This window comes from Myotis yumanensis, unplaced genomic scaffold (assembly GCF_028538775.1).
Source record: "Myotis yumanensis isolate MYYU_CA2020_CCGP unplaced genomic scaffold, mMyoYum1.0.hap1 SCAF_7, whole genome shotgun sequence".
Lineage (NCBI taxonomy): Eukaryota > Metazoa > Chordata > Mammalia > Chiroptera > Vespertilionidae > Myotis > Myotis yumanensis.
Genome location: NW_027223758.1, coordinates 69,945,803 through 69,963,064, shown reverse-complemented (window position 1 = coordinate 69,963,064; position 17,262 = coordinate 69,945,803). Strand labels below are relative to the sequence as shown.

General features: G+C 46.4%; 1 protein-coding gene across 1 annotated transcript; it reads left to right on the top strand.

Moving 5' to 3' along the window:
- The first annotated feature begins 7,719 nt into the window (after positions 1-7,719).
- On the top strand, positions 7,720-16,650 carry R3HDML (R3H domain containing like). The gene is made up of 5 exons (XM_070421615.1): positions 7,720-7,977; positions 10,528-10,646; positions 10,779-10,911; positions 12,296-12,411; positions 16,518-16,650. The coding sequence occupies exons 1-5, from the start codon at positions 7,720-7,722 to the stop codon at positions 16,648-16,650; spliced, it is 759 nt and encodes a 252-aa protein (XP_070277716.1).
- Positions 16,651-17,262: the final 612 nt, after the last annotated feature.

Genomic DNA, 17,262 nt, shown 5'->3' with positions numbered 1-17,262 from the left:
CGGTCCCCGTTTAGCAGATGGAAGTCTGGTCAGTTCTCATGCCGCTGAACTGCAAGGAGGCTCAGAGGGTCCCACAGGCCCCTTCCCACCCCGCCCTATTGAATTCTTAGGGTCCCGCACTGGCATGTGACCACAGGGCCGGCGCTCCACACCCCGCGCAGGAATTCGGTGGTCAGGCTGGGGGCGCTGACGCGGAGGCTTTTCCGCTCCAGCTGCACAGGCCGGCAATACAGCAAATTCCACAGCCACACCTGGCGGTGCAGCTGTCCGACTGGACCAAGACAAGGATTCTCCAGTCCTCCGGCTGCTGGCCCCCAGGGCACGGCTGCTGGCCCCGGTGGCCTCACGCCCCAGACTGCGGGGCCAGGGCTCAGGAGCATGGGGTGCCCCTTCAAGGTTAAGCCCGCGTGGCCATCCACACCTTCCAGCTCCCACCCCCACTTTTTTGGAGGAGGGAGGGGGCTATCCCTCCCAGGAGGTTGAGGGGCTCCTTGGCGCAGCCCTGCAAAAACCCAGCTTGGAATCCTTACAGAGAGAGGGACAGAAACAGACCCTCCCTACCCCCCACCCCCAGATTTCAGGGTTCTGGGGTACATGAGATATCAGCTCCTAGGTGAACTGGGGTGAGGCGCTGTCTTTTCCTGAAGAACTAAGCCCTGGTCTGCCCACCTCCCTCCCAGCCCCCAGTCCCTATGCCCCAATAGGGCAAAGCACTGAAGGAGAATCTCAGGTCTTCATCAGCCCTGCAGTTGGTGAGGCATTCAAGGCCGCCAACCTACAAGCAACAGCCCGTGCTTACCTCTGAGCTGATCTCTCAATCCACCTCTTACACTCTCTGTACCCTCTGAGTCTTCCCTAACCTGCCTTTTTTCAGTTCTTCAAATGGACCAAATTCCCTCTCGCCTCAGAGCCTTTGCCTGTGCTGTTCCCTTCTCCTTGTACTGCTGTCTCTCTGGCTCACTCCTAGTGTTTCAGCTTCTCTTTTCACCCAGGTAACTACTCAGTTTTAGGGGGGTTGCTTAATCATCATGTATTACTAATATGACTAATGGAGTATCTTGAAAATTCCTGAGCCATAGCTCTTCTACATGAAGTTTATAATCAACTTGTCAACTTCTTCCAGAAACCTTGTTGGAATTTTATTGGGATCATACTGTGTCTGTACATTAAGCTGGTGAGAACTGACAGCACACACAAGTTTACTTATATTGACATGATTCAGAAACAAATTAGACAAAACTCCTTCAGCCTCTGAGAACTGTTTTGCTCATGCTCTTCCTTTTTACTTTTATTTCATTTCATGAGAGATCTTATTAAGCCTGTTTTACAGACGAGGAAACTGAGGCTCAGAGAAATTACATGACTTGCCTCAAAGTCCCATGGTGAGGACGTGGTGGGGCCAAGACTGACGTCTGTCTGACTCACAAAGCTGCCCATGGAGTCAGTTCAGTCGATGGGTTTGGTTTGCCTGTGTCTCCATTTGTGTGTTTACATGTAGGGTGTGTCCCCATGTACCCAGAGTGGGAAAGCATTTATATTTGAAGAGGGATGTGCTGTGGGGTTGAGTGGGAGTACAGGTGTGTCTGTTTTACTGGACAGTGACTTCTATTTGTGTCAGTATTGGGGTCTTTGGATGTGTGTATACAGTGTAAGGGGTTTTTGTGGGTGTATTGGGGAAGGGTAATTATGTATATGGGGTAGGAAGTGTGTGTTGGGGAGACAGGAATGCGATATTTTTGTTGGTGTGTGTGTTTTTTATATAGGACTTTAATTTTATTCTTGCTGAAAGAGCTCTTTTTAAGATTTTTAAAACTATATATAACTCTTAACTTTTTTATTGAGGTATAAATTAATTTTAAGTGCTAAAATCTAAAGTGTACAAGTAGATGAATTTTTATATATGTACACCACCCAGATCAAAATAGGAAACAGATACAGCAGCCTCAGTAGGAGCTCCACATTCCCCTCTCAGTCAGTACCCCCCAGAATTAGCCCTTGTTCTGACTTCTATCATCCTAAGTTAGTTTTGCCTATAATTTAGCATCTTGTCAATGGAATCACGCAGTTTGTTTGGGCAGGTTAATAGCTAACATCGGACAAACTTTGCTTTGTGTGCTAACACTTTCAGTGTCTCACTGAATTTCTCATAATGGCCAAATAAGGTAGCACCTATTTATTGTTCCCTATTTACAGATGAGGAAACTGAGGCTTAGAGAGGGCTTATGACTTGCCCTGGTTCACTGAGAGCCAGGATCCTCTCTGACTCCACAGCTCTGGTCCTTGTCCACTAGACCATCCAACCATCCACTAGGTACCCTGCCAAAGAAGTGGCTGTTAATTGGGGAGAGAGAGAGCAGCAGTCAGACCTGGGCACCCTGAGGTGCTTCTGGGTGTATTTTACCTTCTGAGGAGCTGGTTTCTCTCAACCTGCTGTGAGACCTCTCTAATCCTGTTTGCCACCAGCAGCCCAAACACCACTGTGCTGCGGAGACACACCAAGCCACTGGGGTCGAGTTCTGGCTCCCAGACTTATTTGCTGTGTGACTGTGGGCAAGTTGCCTCCCTCTTTGAACCTCCATGTCCTCAACCTTTAAAAAGAAGGTAGGTGGTTCAGGTGGTAACAGATGGAAGGTGTCACCATATAAATTACTACAGCTGTTATTTTTTTAAAATCCTTTTTATGGTAAAATAAAACACAAATACAGAAAGTCACATAAAATAAATGTAGAACCTAATAAGGTGAACCATGTGCAACCACCAGTCACATCACAAAATAGAAGCCTTTCAAATGTCCCACCCCATCATAGCCAGACTTTTACTGTATAGTATTTCTTTGTGTTTCTTTATAGTTTTATTGCCCAAGTACCCATCTCTAAATAGTAGAACTTAGTCTTACACCATTGAAAAATTTTGTGTTTTTTAAGTGTTTCCACTGATTCCTCTTCCATCCCTTTTGTTTTCTTACAGTTTATCTTTTGGAAGGACCTGCAGTGCTGGTTTGTTGTTTTTTTAATGTTTTTATTGATTTTAGAGAGAGAGGAAGGGAGAGGAATGGAGAGATAGAAACATCAATGATGAGAGAGAACCATTGATCAGCTGCCTCCTGCATGCCCCTACTGGGGATTGAGCCTGCAACCCAGGCATGTGCCTGGACAGGATATTGAACTGGTGACCTTTTGGTTCATGGGTCAACGCTCAACCACTGAGCAACACCAGTCGGGCTGACCTGGAGAGTTTTGAAGGGTCTGGATCACCACTGTGTTTTGTTTTGTTTTGTTTTTCTTTTTTTTTTAAAATATATTTTATTGATTTTTTACAGAGAGGAAGGGAGAGAGATAGATAGTTAGAAACATCGATGGGAGAGAAACATTGATCAGCTGCCTCCTGCACATCTCCCACTGGGGATGTGCCCACAACCCAGGTACATGCCCTTGACCGGAATCGAACCTGGGACCTTTCAGTCCGCGGGCCGACGCTCTATCCACTGAGCCAAACCGGTTTCGGCTGTTTTGTTTTTCTACATGTGCTTTCCTCCCTCAAGCTTTCTCCCTCCTCCACTTCGATTTGGAATATAGTAAATCTGAGTTGCAGTACTCAGTCTGCCAATTGCAGTGTCACCTTGGTCAAGTCACTTAACCTCTCTGAACCACCTTCCTCAACTGGCAAATGAGGGAGTGACTGAGAAGATTCCTAAGGCCCTTCCAGCTTTCTCAGTCTCCTCCCTCAAGCACCAGGCTCCTGTCCCCCAGTTTTTTCTCAGAAGCAGCTATTGCAGGGTAAGAATCAGAGAGACCTAGCGTTGGGATCCAGTTTCCACTGGGACTAGCTGTGTGAACTTGGATGAGTTACTTAATCTCTATGAGTTTCTACTTTCTCCTCTATAGAAAGAAGATCCTGATATTTAACCCATGAAATGAGCTTAAATGAGATCGTGACTCTAAAGCATTTAATGCCTGGCATCTAGTATGTGCTAAGTAAACATTGACTGTTATTGTTATTATTATTAGCTGTTATTATAGGTAACACTTACTGGCTGCTTTCTCTGTGCCAAGCATTGTGTCAAGGGTCTTCAGATGTACTAACTCATTTAATCCTCATAACAGTGTCATGAGGCAGCCCTGTTTTATAGATGAGTAAACTGAGGCACAGAAAGGTTAAGTAACTTGCCCACAGTTACATAGCTAGTAAGCCATAGAAGTGGGTCGTAGACCTAGGCTTTCTGTTAGCTACTGAGTTATACTGCCTTGAATATTACTGCTGTCTAGAATAATTTCCCCTCTGTTCACTCAAACCCAGAGAGAATTCTAGGATGGGTGAGGATGGAGCAATAGCTGAATCCAGGGTGATAAAATTCCAAGGGTGAGAAAGTATTCCTACCCTAAAGGTAGTGACCAGCCAGGACATTCATCTGGGTTGCCCCTGATTATTTCCTGCCTCCACCTTCTAACATTTTTATCCCCTGGAAACCTGCCTTAGTCAATGAGGACACAGAGAAGGTTCCACCTGGTGGAGCAGCCGGGGGTGTCCCTGTTTGTTTGCCACCAGTGTGGTTTCTGGGTTTCTGTGGATGTGTGAACATGCAGGACAAGAGATGGTGACTTTGTATGCATGACGGAACTGCAGGGTCATACCTTCTTCCATGTCTGTCTCTGTGGAGAGACAGTGTAACCAGCCTTCCCAGGTGCCTATCCCACCTCAGCCACCCACTGGTTGTGTGACCCCAGATAAATGACTCACCTCTCTGTGCCTCAGTTTCCTCATGTATATAAAAATGGATATAATGACAATAGTACTGACTGGATAGGGATGCTCTGATTGAATAAGCTTATCCACAAAAGTGATTAAAAATGCTGGGCACTGAGATAGGGGCAAATACAGCTTATATGTGTCAGATATTAAATGTGAAAGGGTGGGTGCACAGTAGAAGGGGTGCACAATAGAAGGGATCTCGGGCTGGTGGAATGGATTGTCTGATTTGTGGGAGGAGGATGTGCTTGTGTGATGTGTGCACAGTTGCGTGTGCATTCTATAAATGTCTTGAGGATATTCATTGTCAGAACCCCAGTTACCACACAAACAAGCTCTAGGCCCTATGGCAAGTCACTGAGGCTCTGTGTGCCTCAGTATCCTCATCTGTACAGTGGGTGGGGTTACTACCTCAAACTTAGCTGTGAGAGATGGATGTGAAGCTCTGAACCAATGCAGGTGCCAGTTACATGGGAGACGTTCATGTTAAGCATTCTGAGAGAGTGGGCACAATTGTTGACACTCCTGGGGTCCTAAGTGCCAAGGCTGTGTCCTCCTCCCTTGGGCTGCAGAGCTCCCCCTGGTGTACCACGGATCCCAGCTGCTGTAGGCAGAAGAGCCCTAGTCCAGTTTCTCCAGTGGGGCATCTGAGGCCCAGAGAAGGATAGGGACTTGCCCTGGGATACCCAGCATACTGAATATACCCAGTGATGGGGCTAGATGGGAGCCAGTCTCTCTTCTCCTTCTGGGGTGATCTTGCTCATTTCTTTTCTGTTTCTTGTTTTTCTTTCTCTCTGCAGAGGTCAGTGTTGGCAGCTCCCATCACTCACTGCTCTGCCTGCCCCACCTCCCCCAGCATCTAGCCTGGGCTCGGGGAAGCTGCTCCAGAAGGAAGGTGTGTGGCAGCAGGCACTGTCTGGGCCATGGAGGCTGGAGCTGGCTGGCTGCCTAGAGTGAGAATCCCATGTGTCTGGGGAGGACCCCGCCTGGGTAGTCCAGTCCCAGCTTCCAGCCCTGCATCACCACCTGGTTCTGCCTGGGGATTCTCAGAGGTCACTGGAGGAGGAGGCTGAAGACTCACAAATACTTCAAATTTTTTTTTTATGTAACATCTTTCTTGTAAGTCTATCCCCCTCTCATAACAAAAATATTGTGTATTATTCATGGAGAATACAATTAATCAGAGAGGAGGAAATTAAACTTTCTTAACTCAGAAGGACAACAGCAAAGGGGCTTTGGCAACACACACACACACACACACACACACACACAGTGTGCCAGGTCCTGTCTGAGTGCTCCACAAATGTTAAGTTGTCTAGTCCTTGCAGCAATGCTCTAGGTAGGTCCCGTTATGACAGCTGAGACACAAAATGGTTGAGTAACCTGCCCAAGGACACCCAGTTAGTGAGTGAAATGGGGATTTGAATGCTTAACTAATGAGGCTACACAGTGCTATGAGCAGCATCACAACGAATATGCCCTGAGGCTTTATTCCTATGCATCTATACAAAAGATGGCGTCCATTTTACATACTCACAGGGCCCTGCGGTCAGACTTGGACTTGAATCCTTGCATTGTTGCAGATAGGCTGGCGTGACTTTTGTTCCTTCACCTCTATGGGACTTGGTTTGTCTATCTGTAAAATGGAGAGCTATCATGTATAGTTCTGAGAGTTGGCTGAGCTTTCATATGAAGCACTCACTCAGTCCAGGCCTGGTGCATAGTAGGTGCTCATGAGATGGGCCATGTTAACAGCCTGCTCTGAGGCCAGTGGGCTATGTAGGGAAAACAGTCAGAAAATACGCTGGATGCAAGGTGGCCTTGATATGTTGGGGTCTGGAGGCAGAGAAAAGCCTCTGGGTCTCCCAAAGGGGGTTGAGATTTCCTCCTGGAATCCCTGTCATTGCCACATTCCTACCCTGACCAGCAGCCTAGCCCCAGCCCTGCACACTCCAGATGGAAGTGGAACAGCAGAGGCTGGAGAGAAAAGCCAGCAAATGGGCAGTGGGCGGAGCCTCCTGTTCAAGCCTGGCCTGGCTGGAAGGGGAGGGGGCTGTGGGACAGGGCGCGTCAGATGCCATCAGCTCCCAGGGGACCTTTAAAGTCGCTGTGCTGCCAGGCGGGCCTGGGTGTCAGCAGAAGTCCCCTGCCTCCTCTTCGGACTCCTCCTGCCACCCCCCTGGGCTGCCTGTCCTGGGTATGAGCTCCTGCTGCATGGTCTCTTGCACATCTCTCTCTAGGTCTCTTCTCAAGTCTATTTCTCTCTCCCTCTTCTCTGTGTGTTTTTTCCTTTGTCTCTCTCTCTCTCTACCTTTCTTTCTGTCTCCCCCCGAACCCCCCAATCCAATGTTCTTTCTTTTTCCTCCTATCATCATCTTTCATTCTGTCTTATATCTTTCCACCTTTCTATATCTTCCATTCAGTGTCTCTGTATTTTTTTTGATCTTGCTCATTTCTGTTTCTTGTTTTTCTTTCTCTCTGCCTCTTTCATTCTCCACATCTGCTTCTTTCTGTGTCTTGCCCTCATTGCTGAAAGTGCAGCAGCTCAGGGACAAGAGAGCCCTCACTAAGCCTTGGGGAAGGTTGGCCCTGCCCCTCTTAGGGCATTGAAGGAGCCCACTTTAAGCAGGATGGGTGAAGAGGGCATCTAGGATGGGGAGGACAGATCTTTCTTCTGGGCTGGTGGGATGGAGCCCTGGCTTTCAAGTGGTGGCACCATCTCACCCCAAGTCCTGATCCAGGTTAACTACTGTCTGGGCATTTCTGTTGCCCAATCCACTCAGTCTGCTGGGGTGGGAAGGACAGGGTATTGGGCCAGAGCTGAGTCAGCAGGTCTTCACCAAGCTCCCAGGGTTAGCATCCTCTGAGATGGCAATGCTGGAGAACACTCATGGTTTGGTGCCCTTATACCTACCCCCTCCAGGCAGCCAGCTCTGACTGCACAAGGCAGACGTGTGACCCCTTCAGCCAGCTATGCCCCTGCTGCCCAGCACTGTGGGCCTGGCAGTCCTGTTCTTCTGGGCAGGCCAGACAGTGAACACCTTGATGCCCAATACCACCCTAGTGCTGGCTTGGACCGAGGGCACAGCAGTGCACTCCCTGAGTGGCCTGGGGGTGCCCCACTACCGGCGGAAGCGCCACATCTCTGTCCGGGACATGAGTGCCTTACTGGATTATCACAACCACATCAGGGCCAGCGTGCACCCACCAGCTGCCAACATGGAGTATATGGTGAGTCCCTGTGCCCTCCCCAGTCCCCCTTCCAGCAAATACCACTTATCTCAACCTGTCTCGGAAGGGCTGGACCATTCACCAACCTGGCCCCACAAGCCAGTATCTGGGTGTCTGGACCACGTGGCAAGGGCAGGATGTAGTCTGTCCATTTTGTGGATGAGGGCACAAAGGTGATTACACAGGGCCTGCGGGGAGTCGGGCAGAGAACTGTTATTTATGGAGCACCTACTGTATGCCAGGCACTTCACATACCCTGAGGATACTCTTCCTTAGAGGTGGGAACTGTCATCTTCATTTTCCAAATAAAGAAATTGAGATGCAGAGAATTAATTTGCCCAAGGTCACCCAGTTGGGATTCCAACCCAAGTGTGCTTGCTGCAAAAGGCCATTGTCTTAGCCAACACAATACCCTGCCCAAGAATTTTGGCTCCCCACTGGGGACCTGCAGAGGGTGGTAGCTGGAGCTTTCCATGCTATTGTCTCTTTGCCCCAGGGGTGTGATGGCCATCCCCAGACCATCCTCAACAAGCCTGTGGAGGTAGATTTTGGAGCTGTGGGGACTGGTACCTGGGGGTCTCCAGCTGAGAAAAACCAGCAGCTGACCATGAGAGGAAGCCGGGATGTCTGCTTTCAAAGAGACAGGGCTAGTGGCTCTTACCCCAGCTTCCCAGAGTGGAGGAGGAAACTTTTCTCTTTATCACAGCCCCTCCTCTGGGACCATTGTCCCAGACCAGTCTGGAGACATAAGCTTCCAGCCCACCCACAGATTTCTTTAGGGAAAGAGATTGCCAGTCCCACCCCCAACTTGCTGCACAACAGCCTGCAAATTCTTTTGCAACAGTCCATTCACTTACTTACTAGTGCCTGTTTGGAGCCAGGCACCACGCTAAGCCTCATGGACACTACCCAGAACAGGATGGACAAACAAAACGCCCTTCCCTCCTGGAACTTATATTTTAGTGAGGATGGTAGAAAGCGAACATCAACAAAATATATATAGAATATAATGACAGGTAGTGATAAGGTGTGGGGAGGGGTGGGGACAGAAGCAGAAATGGCAGGCAGCTAGAGGGGGAGAACATTTATTTGTTCATTGACTGACTCATTCATTTATTAACACATCAACTGGCACATAGAAGGCCCTCCATTTTCAAACAAATGACACATTTATTGAGCACCAGTTGTGTGTGCAAGGCACTCACTTCAGCAGGTGTTGAAGATGGCAGGTAGTGTGTAGAGCAGAGAGAAAGAGATGTCTCACAAGGGACCCGGGAGGGTTGGTGAGTGTGGGTTTGAGTGACCCTCTGCCCTCCCTTCACTCAGTCACTCAACAAAGTCACCGAGCAGGTTGGTGGCAGAGCGATTTTCCTTCCCCCGCCTCGTGTCTTCATTTTCTCTGCCTTCCCTCAGTTTACCTCTTGGTAGAACGAAGGAAACATTTCTCTGCTTTCCCAGAAGACTATGAGCTGGTGCCCCATTTCTTCTCCACTAGCTGGCTTCTGCCCCCAGGACAGATATCCTTGCTCAAGGAGCCTTTTCTCTCCCTCAGCCCCAAGCAAGTTCCAGCCCATTTCACATCCTCACACCCTCCAGGATTGTAGTGATGGTTTCACATCTCATTTCCTTGCCAGACTGAGTCCTCGGTGCCTAGAAATACTGTGCAATATCTGCTGAAGGAACAAATGACTTCTCAGAGAACCCCAGGAAGTCAGAGCTGGAAGGAAACTAGTATTTTTTTTAAGTGATGACTTTTCAGGTTATAAAACTTGGAACATTCATACATTGCAAAACGATGAAGCTGTTATGAAGGATGAGAGGGTGTTCTCTACATACGGATGTGGAATAATCGCCAAGATAACCTATCTTGTTAAGTGAAAATAAGGTGCTGAATAGAATGTGTAGCATGCTGCCACTTGTCAAGAAATATATATATATCTGGTATAATTATATATGTAATCATATATGCTTGTACAGATCTAGAATATTCCTGGAAGGAGACACAGAAAACTCACAGCGACAGTTGCCTCTAAGGGGCACAGTGGCTGGCGGGATAAGTGTAGAATAGAGGGGAGAGACTTTCCACTTTTCCTCATTTGGACATCTTCCATATTAAACTTGTGCATGTTTTTATTATTCAAAAAAATCTTTTGAATTAAGTATTTTTAAAGTTAAAATAAATACATTTTAAAAATATAATAAATGAAATAAAAAATTAGTTCTCTTCCCATTACCCTAGGTTCAGCCACTTCTAACTGCTGGGAATGCCTGGACCAATACCCTGGAACCCCACTCACAACAGAAAGCCCCAATCTTGAAGTCTAGTGAGGAGAAAAGGGACCTGGGTGTGCATGTCAGTTCCTATGTGGATTTGCTGTTGACTTTGAAGTCATGGGCCTTCTCTGAGCTCAGTTTTCTAATCTGTCAAGTGGATTATTGCAGGGTTCCGAGGGCCAGGGGAGTCATGGTACCAGGAAAATGTGAAGTCTGGACACTGTTGTGATGATGATGGTGGTTCCCCGGGGAACTGCATGGCCTTTCTTTCCCCAGATCTGGGACGAGCGGCTGGCCAGGTCTGCTGAGGCCTGGGCCACCCAGTGCATCTGGGCCCATGGGCCCTCACAGCTGATGAGATACGTGGGCCAGAACCTCGCCATCCATTCTGGCCGGTGAGTGACCCTCTGCCCTTCCTCACTCAGTCATTCAACAAGGTGAACGAGCAGGTTGGTGGCAGAGTGACCCCCCCCCCACAACACACACCCTACCCCACCCTGTGTCTTCCATCTTCTCTGCCTCCCCAGGTACCGCTCGGTGGTCGATCTCGTGAAGTCTTGGTCTGAGGAGAAGCGGCATTACTTGTTTCCAGCCCCAAAGGACTGCGGCCCACACTGCCCTTGGCGCTGCAGTGGCCCTGTGTGCTCCCACTACACCCAGGTACCCCTTTGTCAGGACTAAGGGCTGACGGGAAAACAAATCCTGATCCCTTAGAAGAAAAAGCATGTGGTGGAACAGAAACTACAAATAAAACAGAGCCCCCTATGGACTTCCTCTTACGTAATAAGCATGTTCCTGGAAAGTTGAATTGAGATGAACTGGATCTAATTTTGAGTGTCTTAGGTATGCTGACCAGATTGTTTGACCCCAGAATGAGGATGTATGGTCTGACAAGATCAAGAGTGCTTTTGAATTCAATAGGTCCAAATATTTTCTAGTATTTTCTGTTTTCTAAGGCTCCCACTATCTTAGAAAGAAAGGAAAGAAAGAAAGAAAGAAAGAAAGAAAGGCCAAAATAAGATCATAAAAATCATGGTATATTTTGAGTATTAATATTGAATATGTTAACACTTATCACACATAAAAATACAATGCAATATGATATTGCAGAAAATAAAACAGGAACTTCTAATTGCATGTCAAATATCTTCTTTCGGTCCTCTTGGTCTCTCTATGACTCATGTGGAGTTAATATCAAAATTCTAAATTTGAGACCCTCTAGGAAATGTAAGGCCAAAACCAGATGCCCTTCCTGACATACCATGAAATATTATTGCCTCCATCTTAGAAACTGAGGCACGGAGTGGTTAAGTGACTTGGTCAAAGACACTCAGCTAGTGATAGTGAGATTCTGATCCAAGGCTATTTAACTCCAAAGTTTGTATTTTAAACTCCAGCACAACAATTTTCAAGCAGTGGTCATTAGGAAAAAAAGAAAAGAAAAAAAAACAAACCCTAATAGAGCAGTACAACTAGAGGCCCGATGCATGAAGATTCATGCAAGAATTGGCCTTCCTTCCCCTGGCTGCCGGCACCGGCTTCCCTCCGGCACTCGGGACCCGGGCCTTCTCTCTGGCCGCCACCTTCCACCTTCACTCTGGGCCAGAGCCACCTTCCGCCTTCGCTCCAGCCCTGCTGCCCTCCTGTGGCTCCCTCCACCCCCTGCACCCCCCCACTCTGATAGCATGCGTTCTCCCCCCCCCCACCCCCCCACGCCCCCCCCGCCACTCTACACCTGCTCCCGCATGCTGCCCAGAGGCCCAGAGCGGCTGGGACAGGGCGGAACACCTGCCGCCATCTTTGTTGCATCAATTTGCATATTCTCTCCTTATTGGCTGTGGGCGCTGCCATCTTTGTCACGGAGTGACAATTAACTTGCATATTCCATCTTTATTAGATAGGATATGCTCCTAGTTCCCTCACTTTGGAACAGGCAGACCTCACAATGCACCCACCCTGAAGCAAGTGCAGGAGCCTCCCAGCCCCAAGGAACCTGGGCCCCATTGTATCCTTCTCAGCACCCCTTGTCTGTGTCCTTCCTCAGATGGTGTGGGCATCCTCCAACCGGCTGGGCTGTGCCATCCACACCTGTGGCAGCATCAGTGTCTGGGGAAGCACTTGGCACCAGGCAGTGTACTTGGTCTGCAATTATGCTATTAAGTAAGTGCAGTGTTGGGACAGAGGGGGATCTGGGGCAGGAAGGTGGATCCTGAGGTGGCATGGGCAGAATTCAAAGAAAAGGAACCTGCCTTCCTCCATTCTAAGTAACCTCAATGCCATACATTTGGGTAGATTTAGAGTCCATTAATAATCCTTTTTCTTTACCCAAGTTTCAGAATTTATTGGAAGATAGAGGACTGAGGCAGGTGGACAGGCAGTGACACTGAAGAAGTCAATAGTGGAGAATGTGGTTTAGATCTGCCAGCCAAGTGGGCTTGCAAATATCTCACTATTGAATTAGACCTGCACACCCATTGACAGGCAATACTGGGCAACCACAGGCCTCTTCCTACAAGGGCAGTGCCAGCCCCTCTAAGCTTACACGTGAAATAAAGCAAACAAAAACACATACGCCCTGCAGGCAGGCAGGCCCCAAAGGAAAGGAAGGAGAATTCGAATGAGCGTGTTCAGCTAATCCGACTCTCTCAGACTCTCCAATCAGTGTGGTGGGAGAGAAGACACAAGTGGTCTTCATCCCATGGACTATGGAGAAAGGGAAATGGAAGTTTCTTTCCAATGTATCATATACAAACTTGCAAACATTACAGATTCTTATAGAGACAGAAACAAGAACAAATTCTAAGTAAACACGATATTTGGAATTACAAAATTATATAATGATAACCAACTTTTACTCTCACGTAGCCCTTGATCATTTACAAAATACTTTCACCTTATTATCTCACTGAAGAGATGAAAGAGAAAGAAGGAAGGAAGGAAAAAGGGAAGGACACTGATTTTCCCTTCTTACAGGTTAAGAAATTGAGGATCAGAGAGGTTACTGGAAGTCGCAAAATCAATAAGTAGCAGAGCTATTTGAAACACAAGCCTGTTGATTTCAAGTCCTATGTTGGTTCTATTCTACTATCCTGATGTTCTGGAAGTCATTGGTAGCCTGAACATAAATTCTCTAGCTATTTATTTGCTATTGACAGCGTGTCATATCATAGCTCAGCTTTATTAGACACGGAAAAATACAACCAAATTTCAATACATACAGCTTATGAAACTCTTCAGTTTGCTTGCTGATATGTCAAATTTTTGCAGCATTGAGTATTAATAGCGTAGTTGTTAAGATTTTTAGACTCTGGAATTAAGACTGTCAGGGTTCCAATTGTAGTTTAGCTTCTCTATGACTGTTTCTTCATCTGCAAAATGGATGCATATTCTACTTACTAGTATAGGTAAGCTGACCCAGAAACCGCCCCCAGGCTCCTAAGAAACTCAGAATATGCGTTGGTTCTTATTGTCATTACCAGACCTGTGTTTGATTCCCAGCTCTACCATGTACACAGTGAGGACTTTGGCTAAGGCATTTGATTTCTACAGTCAATTTTTTTAAACAGAGCTAATAGTATCTGGCTCTCAGAGAATCATAGTACATTGTTGCCCATAGTACGTGGTAAATAAGTGGTGCCCATGATTATGACTAGGTTATAAACTCTCTAAAGGCAGGAAATAGATCTTACTCATTTCTATATCCTTCTATTACAATGATGCCAACCCTTTTTTTTTTTTTTTTAAGCAGTAGGACTTTTTTCCAAGTGGTTAAATTTAAAAAAAAGAAAAAGAACTACTCTGATTCCATCACCCTTGGTGTCTCCATCACACACTCTCCATGCCCCTAAATTTCCAAGAGACCTTTTGAAAACTGTATCCTACAGCATCTGACACAAATCCTGATGCCCAATAGATGCTCTGGAAGTGTGAATGAATGAATGAATGAATGAAAGTTCCATATGAAACTAGAAGTGCATACTTTTCTAAGCACTTTGGCTGACTTTACTCATAGTCATTCAATAATCACTTTTGGAGAAAAAAAGATTTTATTTCTGCCCAGAGTGTTCATTTGAAGTGTAAGAAAATAAGGCACTGGGATTTGCAAAAATAATTAACACTATAGACCAATAGTGACCTTATTAGTCATCCACAAGCAAGAAAGAGCTGGGGAAATGATTTTAGGCCTTGAGAGGAGAAAAAGAGAGAAAAAGAGAAATCTGTGGGCTGGGATGGAGAAGGGAGTTGTGGGAAGATGAGGTGTGTAAGCTGGACCATGTGTTGCTAGAGCAGTCTAGAATGCCTGACCAAAAGAGGCGATGTGACTCTGTATGTCAGGAGTTGGCCAACTATGGGCTATGACCAAAATCTGGCCTGCTGCCAATTTTTTAAAAATATGTTTTTATTGATCTTAGAGAGAGGAAGGGAGAGGGAGAGAGAGAAAAACATCTATGTGAGAGAGAAACACCAATCAGCTGCCTCCTGCATGCCCCCTACTGTGTATCGAGCCCACCTGGGGCATGTGCCCTGACTATGAATCAAACTGGCTGACCTTATGGTACATGGGAGGATGCTCAACCCACTGAGTGACACTGGCCAGGGCATGCTGCCTGTTTTTGTAAATAAAGTTTTATTGAAACACAGAGAAGGCATTCATTTAAATATTATCTATGACTGCTTTCATGTGGTAGACACATCTGGTCCACAAAGCCTAAAATATTTACTCTCTGCCCTTTCCAAAAAAATTGCCAATCACTGCATAGGCAATGGGAAACCACTGACAGTTCTTACACAGGCAAAGGTGGTGTTCAATGTTCCTTTTTTTTTTAACCACTATATATATATGTGTGTGTGTGTATATGTATATATCTTTGATATGTATAATTTATATAGGATACAACTCATCCATTTGAAGTGTAAAATTCAGTGGATTTTGTTATATTGCATTATTAGTTTTTTAAAATATATTTTTAAATTTAAATTATTTTTTATTTATTTTAGAGAGGAAGGGAGAGGGAGAAAGAGAAACATTGATGTGAGAGAGAAACATTGATTGGTTGCGTCCTGTACGCACTCCGACTGGGATATCAAACTGGAAACCTGGGCATGTGCCCTGACTTGGAATTAAACTGGTGACCTTTTGGTGCATGGGCTGACACTCAACCAACTGAGCCACACCGGCCAGGGGATTACATTATTAATTTGTAAAAACTGTGGTAAAATATATATATAACATAAAACCTGCTATTTTAACCATTTTTAAGTGTACAGTTCAGTGGCATTAATTACATTCACAATGTTGTACAACCACTATTTCCAAAACTTTTTATTCACCCCAAAGAGAAAGTCTGTAACCATTAAGAAATGGCTCCTCATTCCCCTTCCTCCTAAAGGCCGTGGTCAGTTGAAAGGATTAACTCAGGAGCAGGTAGGATAGATTTGGGCTAAGGCCATGGAAGAAATAAATGTCCAGCAGTGGCCATGAGGAGGCTTCATGGGCACATCCCCCATGACTGAATTACACTCATCATCTCATTATTTGAGCCCTCCTTTGCACAGAACTCTTTTTTTAAAAAAATGTTTTTATTGATTTCAGCGAGAGAAGGGAAAGGGAGAGAGAAAGAGATAGAAACCTCAATGATGAGAAAGAATCATTGATTGACTGCCTCCCACACGCCCTACTGGGGATCGAGCCTGCATCCCGGGCATGTGCCCTGACCAGGAATCGAACTGTGACCTCCTGGTTCATAGGTCGATGCTCAACCACTAAGCCACACCGGCCGGGCTGCACAGAACTCTTACAAGTTACAAAGAGTCTTCATGTAATTTTTACAGATACCATTTCATTTATTTTATTCAAAGGACAAAATACAATCTCAAGAAATGAGATGGTTTATTCTGTCACCAGTTGACAGGTGGCAGAATCCAGACCCAGGCCCAGAACTTAGATCTGCCTGAGTTGGGGTAAGGGGTGGTGGAAAGAATAAGAAAACCAACACTTACTGGGGAGTCACCTATTTACCAGGCATGGTGCTAGGTGCATGCACATGTGGCTGCATTATTTCATCTTCACGGCATCCCTATGCTAGACAGAGGGAAGTCTTCTCTTGGTTGTACAGATGAAGAAACTGAAGCTTGCAGATGTGACTTGCCCAAGGTCGCACAGCCAGCCAGTGATGGTGCTGAGATTTGGAAACCCGTGTGAAGGTCGTTCACACAACTCTCTTGTGTCTCTTGACCCCATCTCCCTGGGACCTTTTCTCTTCCAGGGGCAACTGGATCGGCGAGGCTCCATACAAGATGGGGAAGCCATGTTCTGCCTGCCCCCCCAGTTACCAAGGCAACTGCAATAGCAATATGTGCTTCTCCGGGCTCAAATCCAACCGGCTCCTGTGGTTCTAAATTTTTCCAGTGCTCTGGCGGGCCTTTAGTGGGCCTGATCCTCTAAGGGTCCCTCCCTAAACATGGGTCAAGGAAAAAAAATTTTTGAAGACATGAATTGGGCTCCCTCCACTGATCTGAATTTTTCTTCCCGATTGCATTTTCTAAATGTCTAGCATGTTGGGGATGGAGGGGTGACATGCACAGGTTGTGGCGTAGGTGGGTCATTTCCAGAAGAAAACGACTGCCTTGCCTTCCTTCTGTAGTCAGTTGCATCTTTCTTTTCTCTGGCCTCCAAGAAGGAGGCCTGCGTTTTTAATTGACTCATTTCTCAGAGAGCCATGGTTGGAAGGAACAGTGGCAGCAGTTTTGTGACTCTCAGGCCTCAAACTCACAAGTCTTTTGCCATCCAATAAAAGGTATCTATTAAATAACCTTAGTCCTGAAAACCACCTTTATTAACCAGTTAATCGCCAACTAGCTTCTGGCTATTAACCAGAAGACCTGTGATCCCCTCCTTGAGTTGGGAACATTTTAGGTCTGAACTTTAAAAAAAATAATTGAAATTAGCTTGTGAACACCCCCACTCCTATTTCATATTACTAGAGCCACCCCAGGGTCCAGGCCCCCCCT

What these genes read in the sequence shown, in the direction of transcription:
- R3HDML (XM_070421615.1), top strand. Translation starts at nt 7,720, where the DNA reads ATGCCCCTGCTGCCCAGCACTGTGGGCCTGGCAGTCCTGTTCTTCTGG. An exon ending in CTCGCCATCCATTCTGGCCG is followed by an intron (nt 10,647 to 10,778) that starts GTGAGTGACCCT and finishes CTGCCTCCCCAG; the next exon opens with GTACCGCTCGGTGGTCGATC. An exon ending in GTCTGCAATTATGCTATTAA is followed by an intron (nt 12,412 to 16,517) that starts GTAAGTGCAGTG and finishes TTTCTCTTCCAG; the next exon opens with GGGCAACTGGATCGGCGAGG.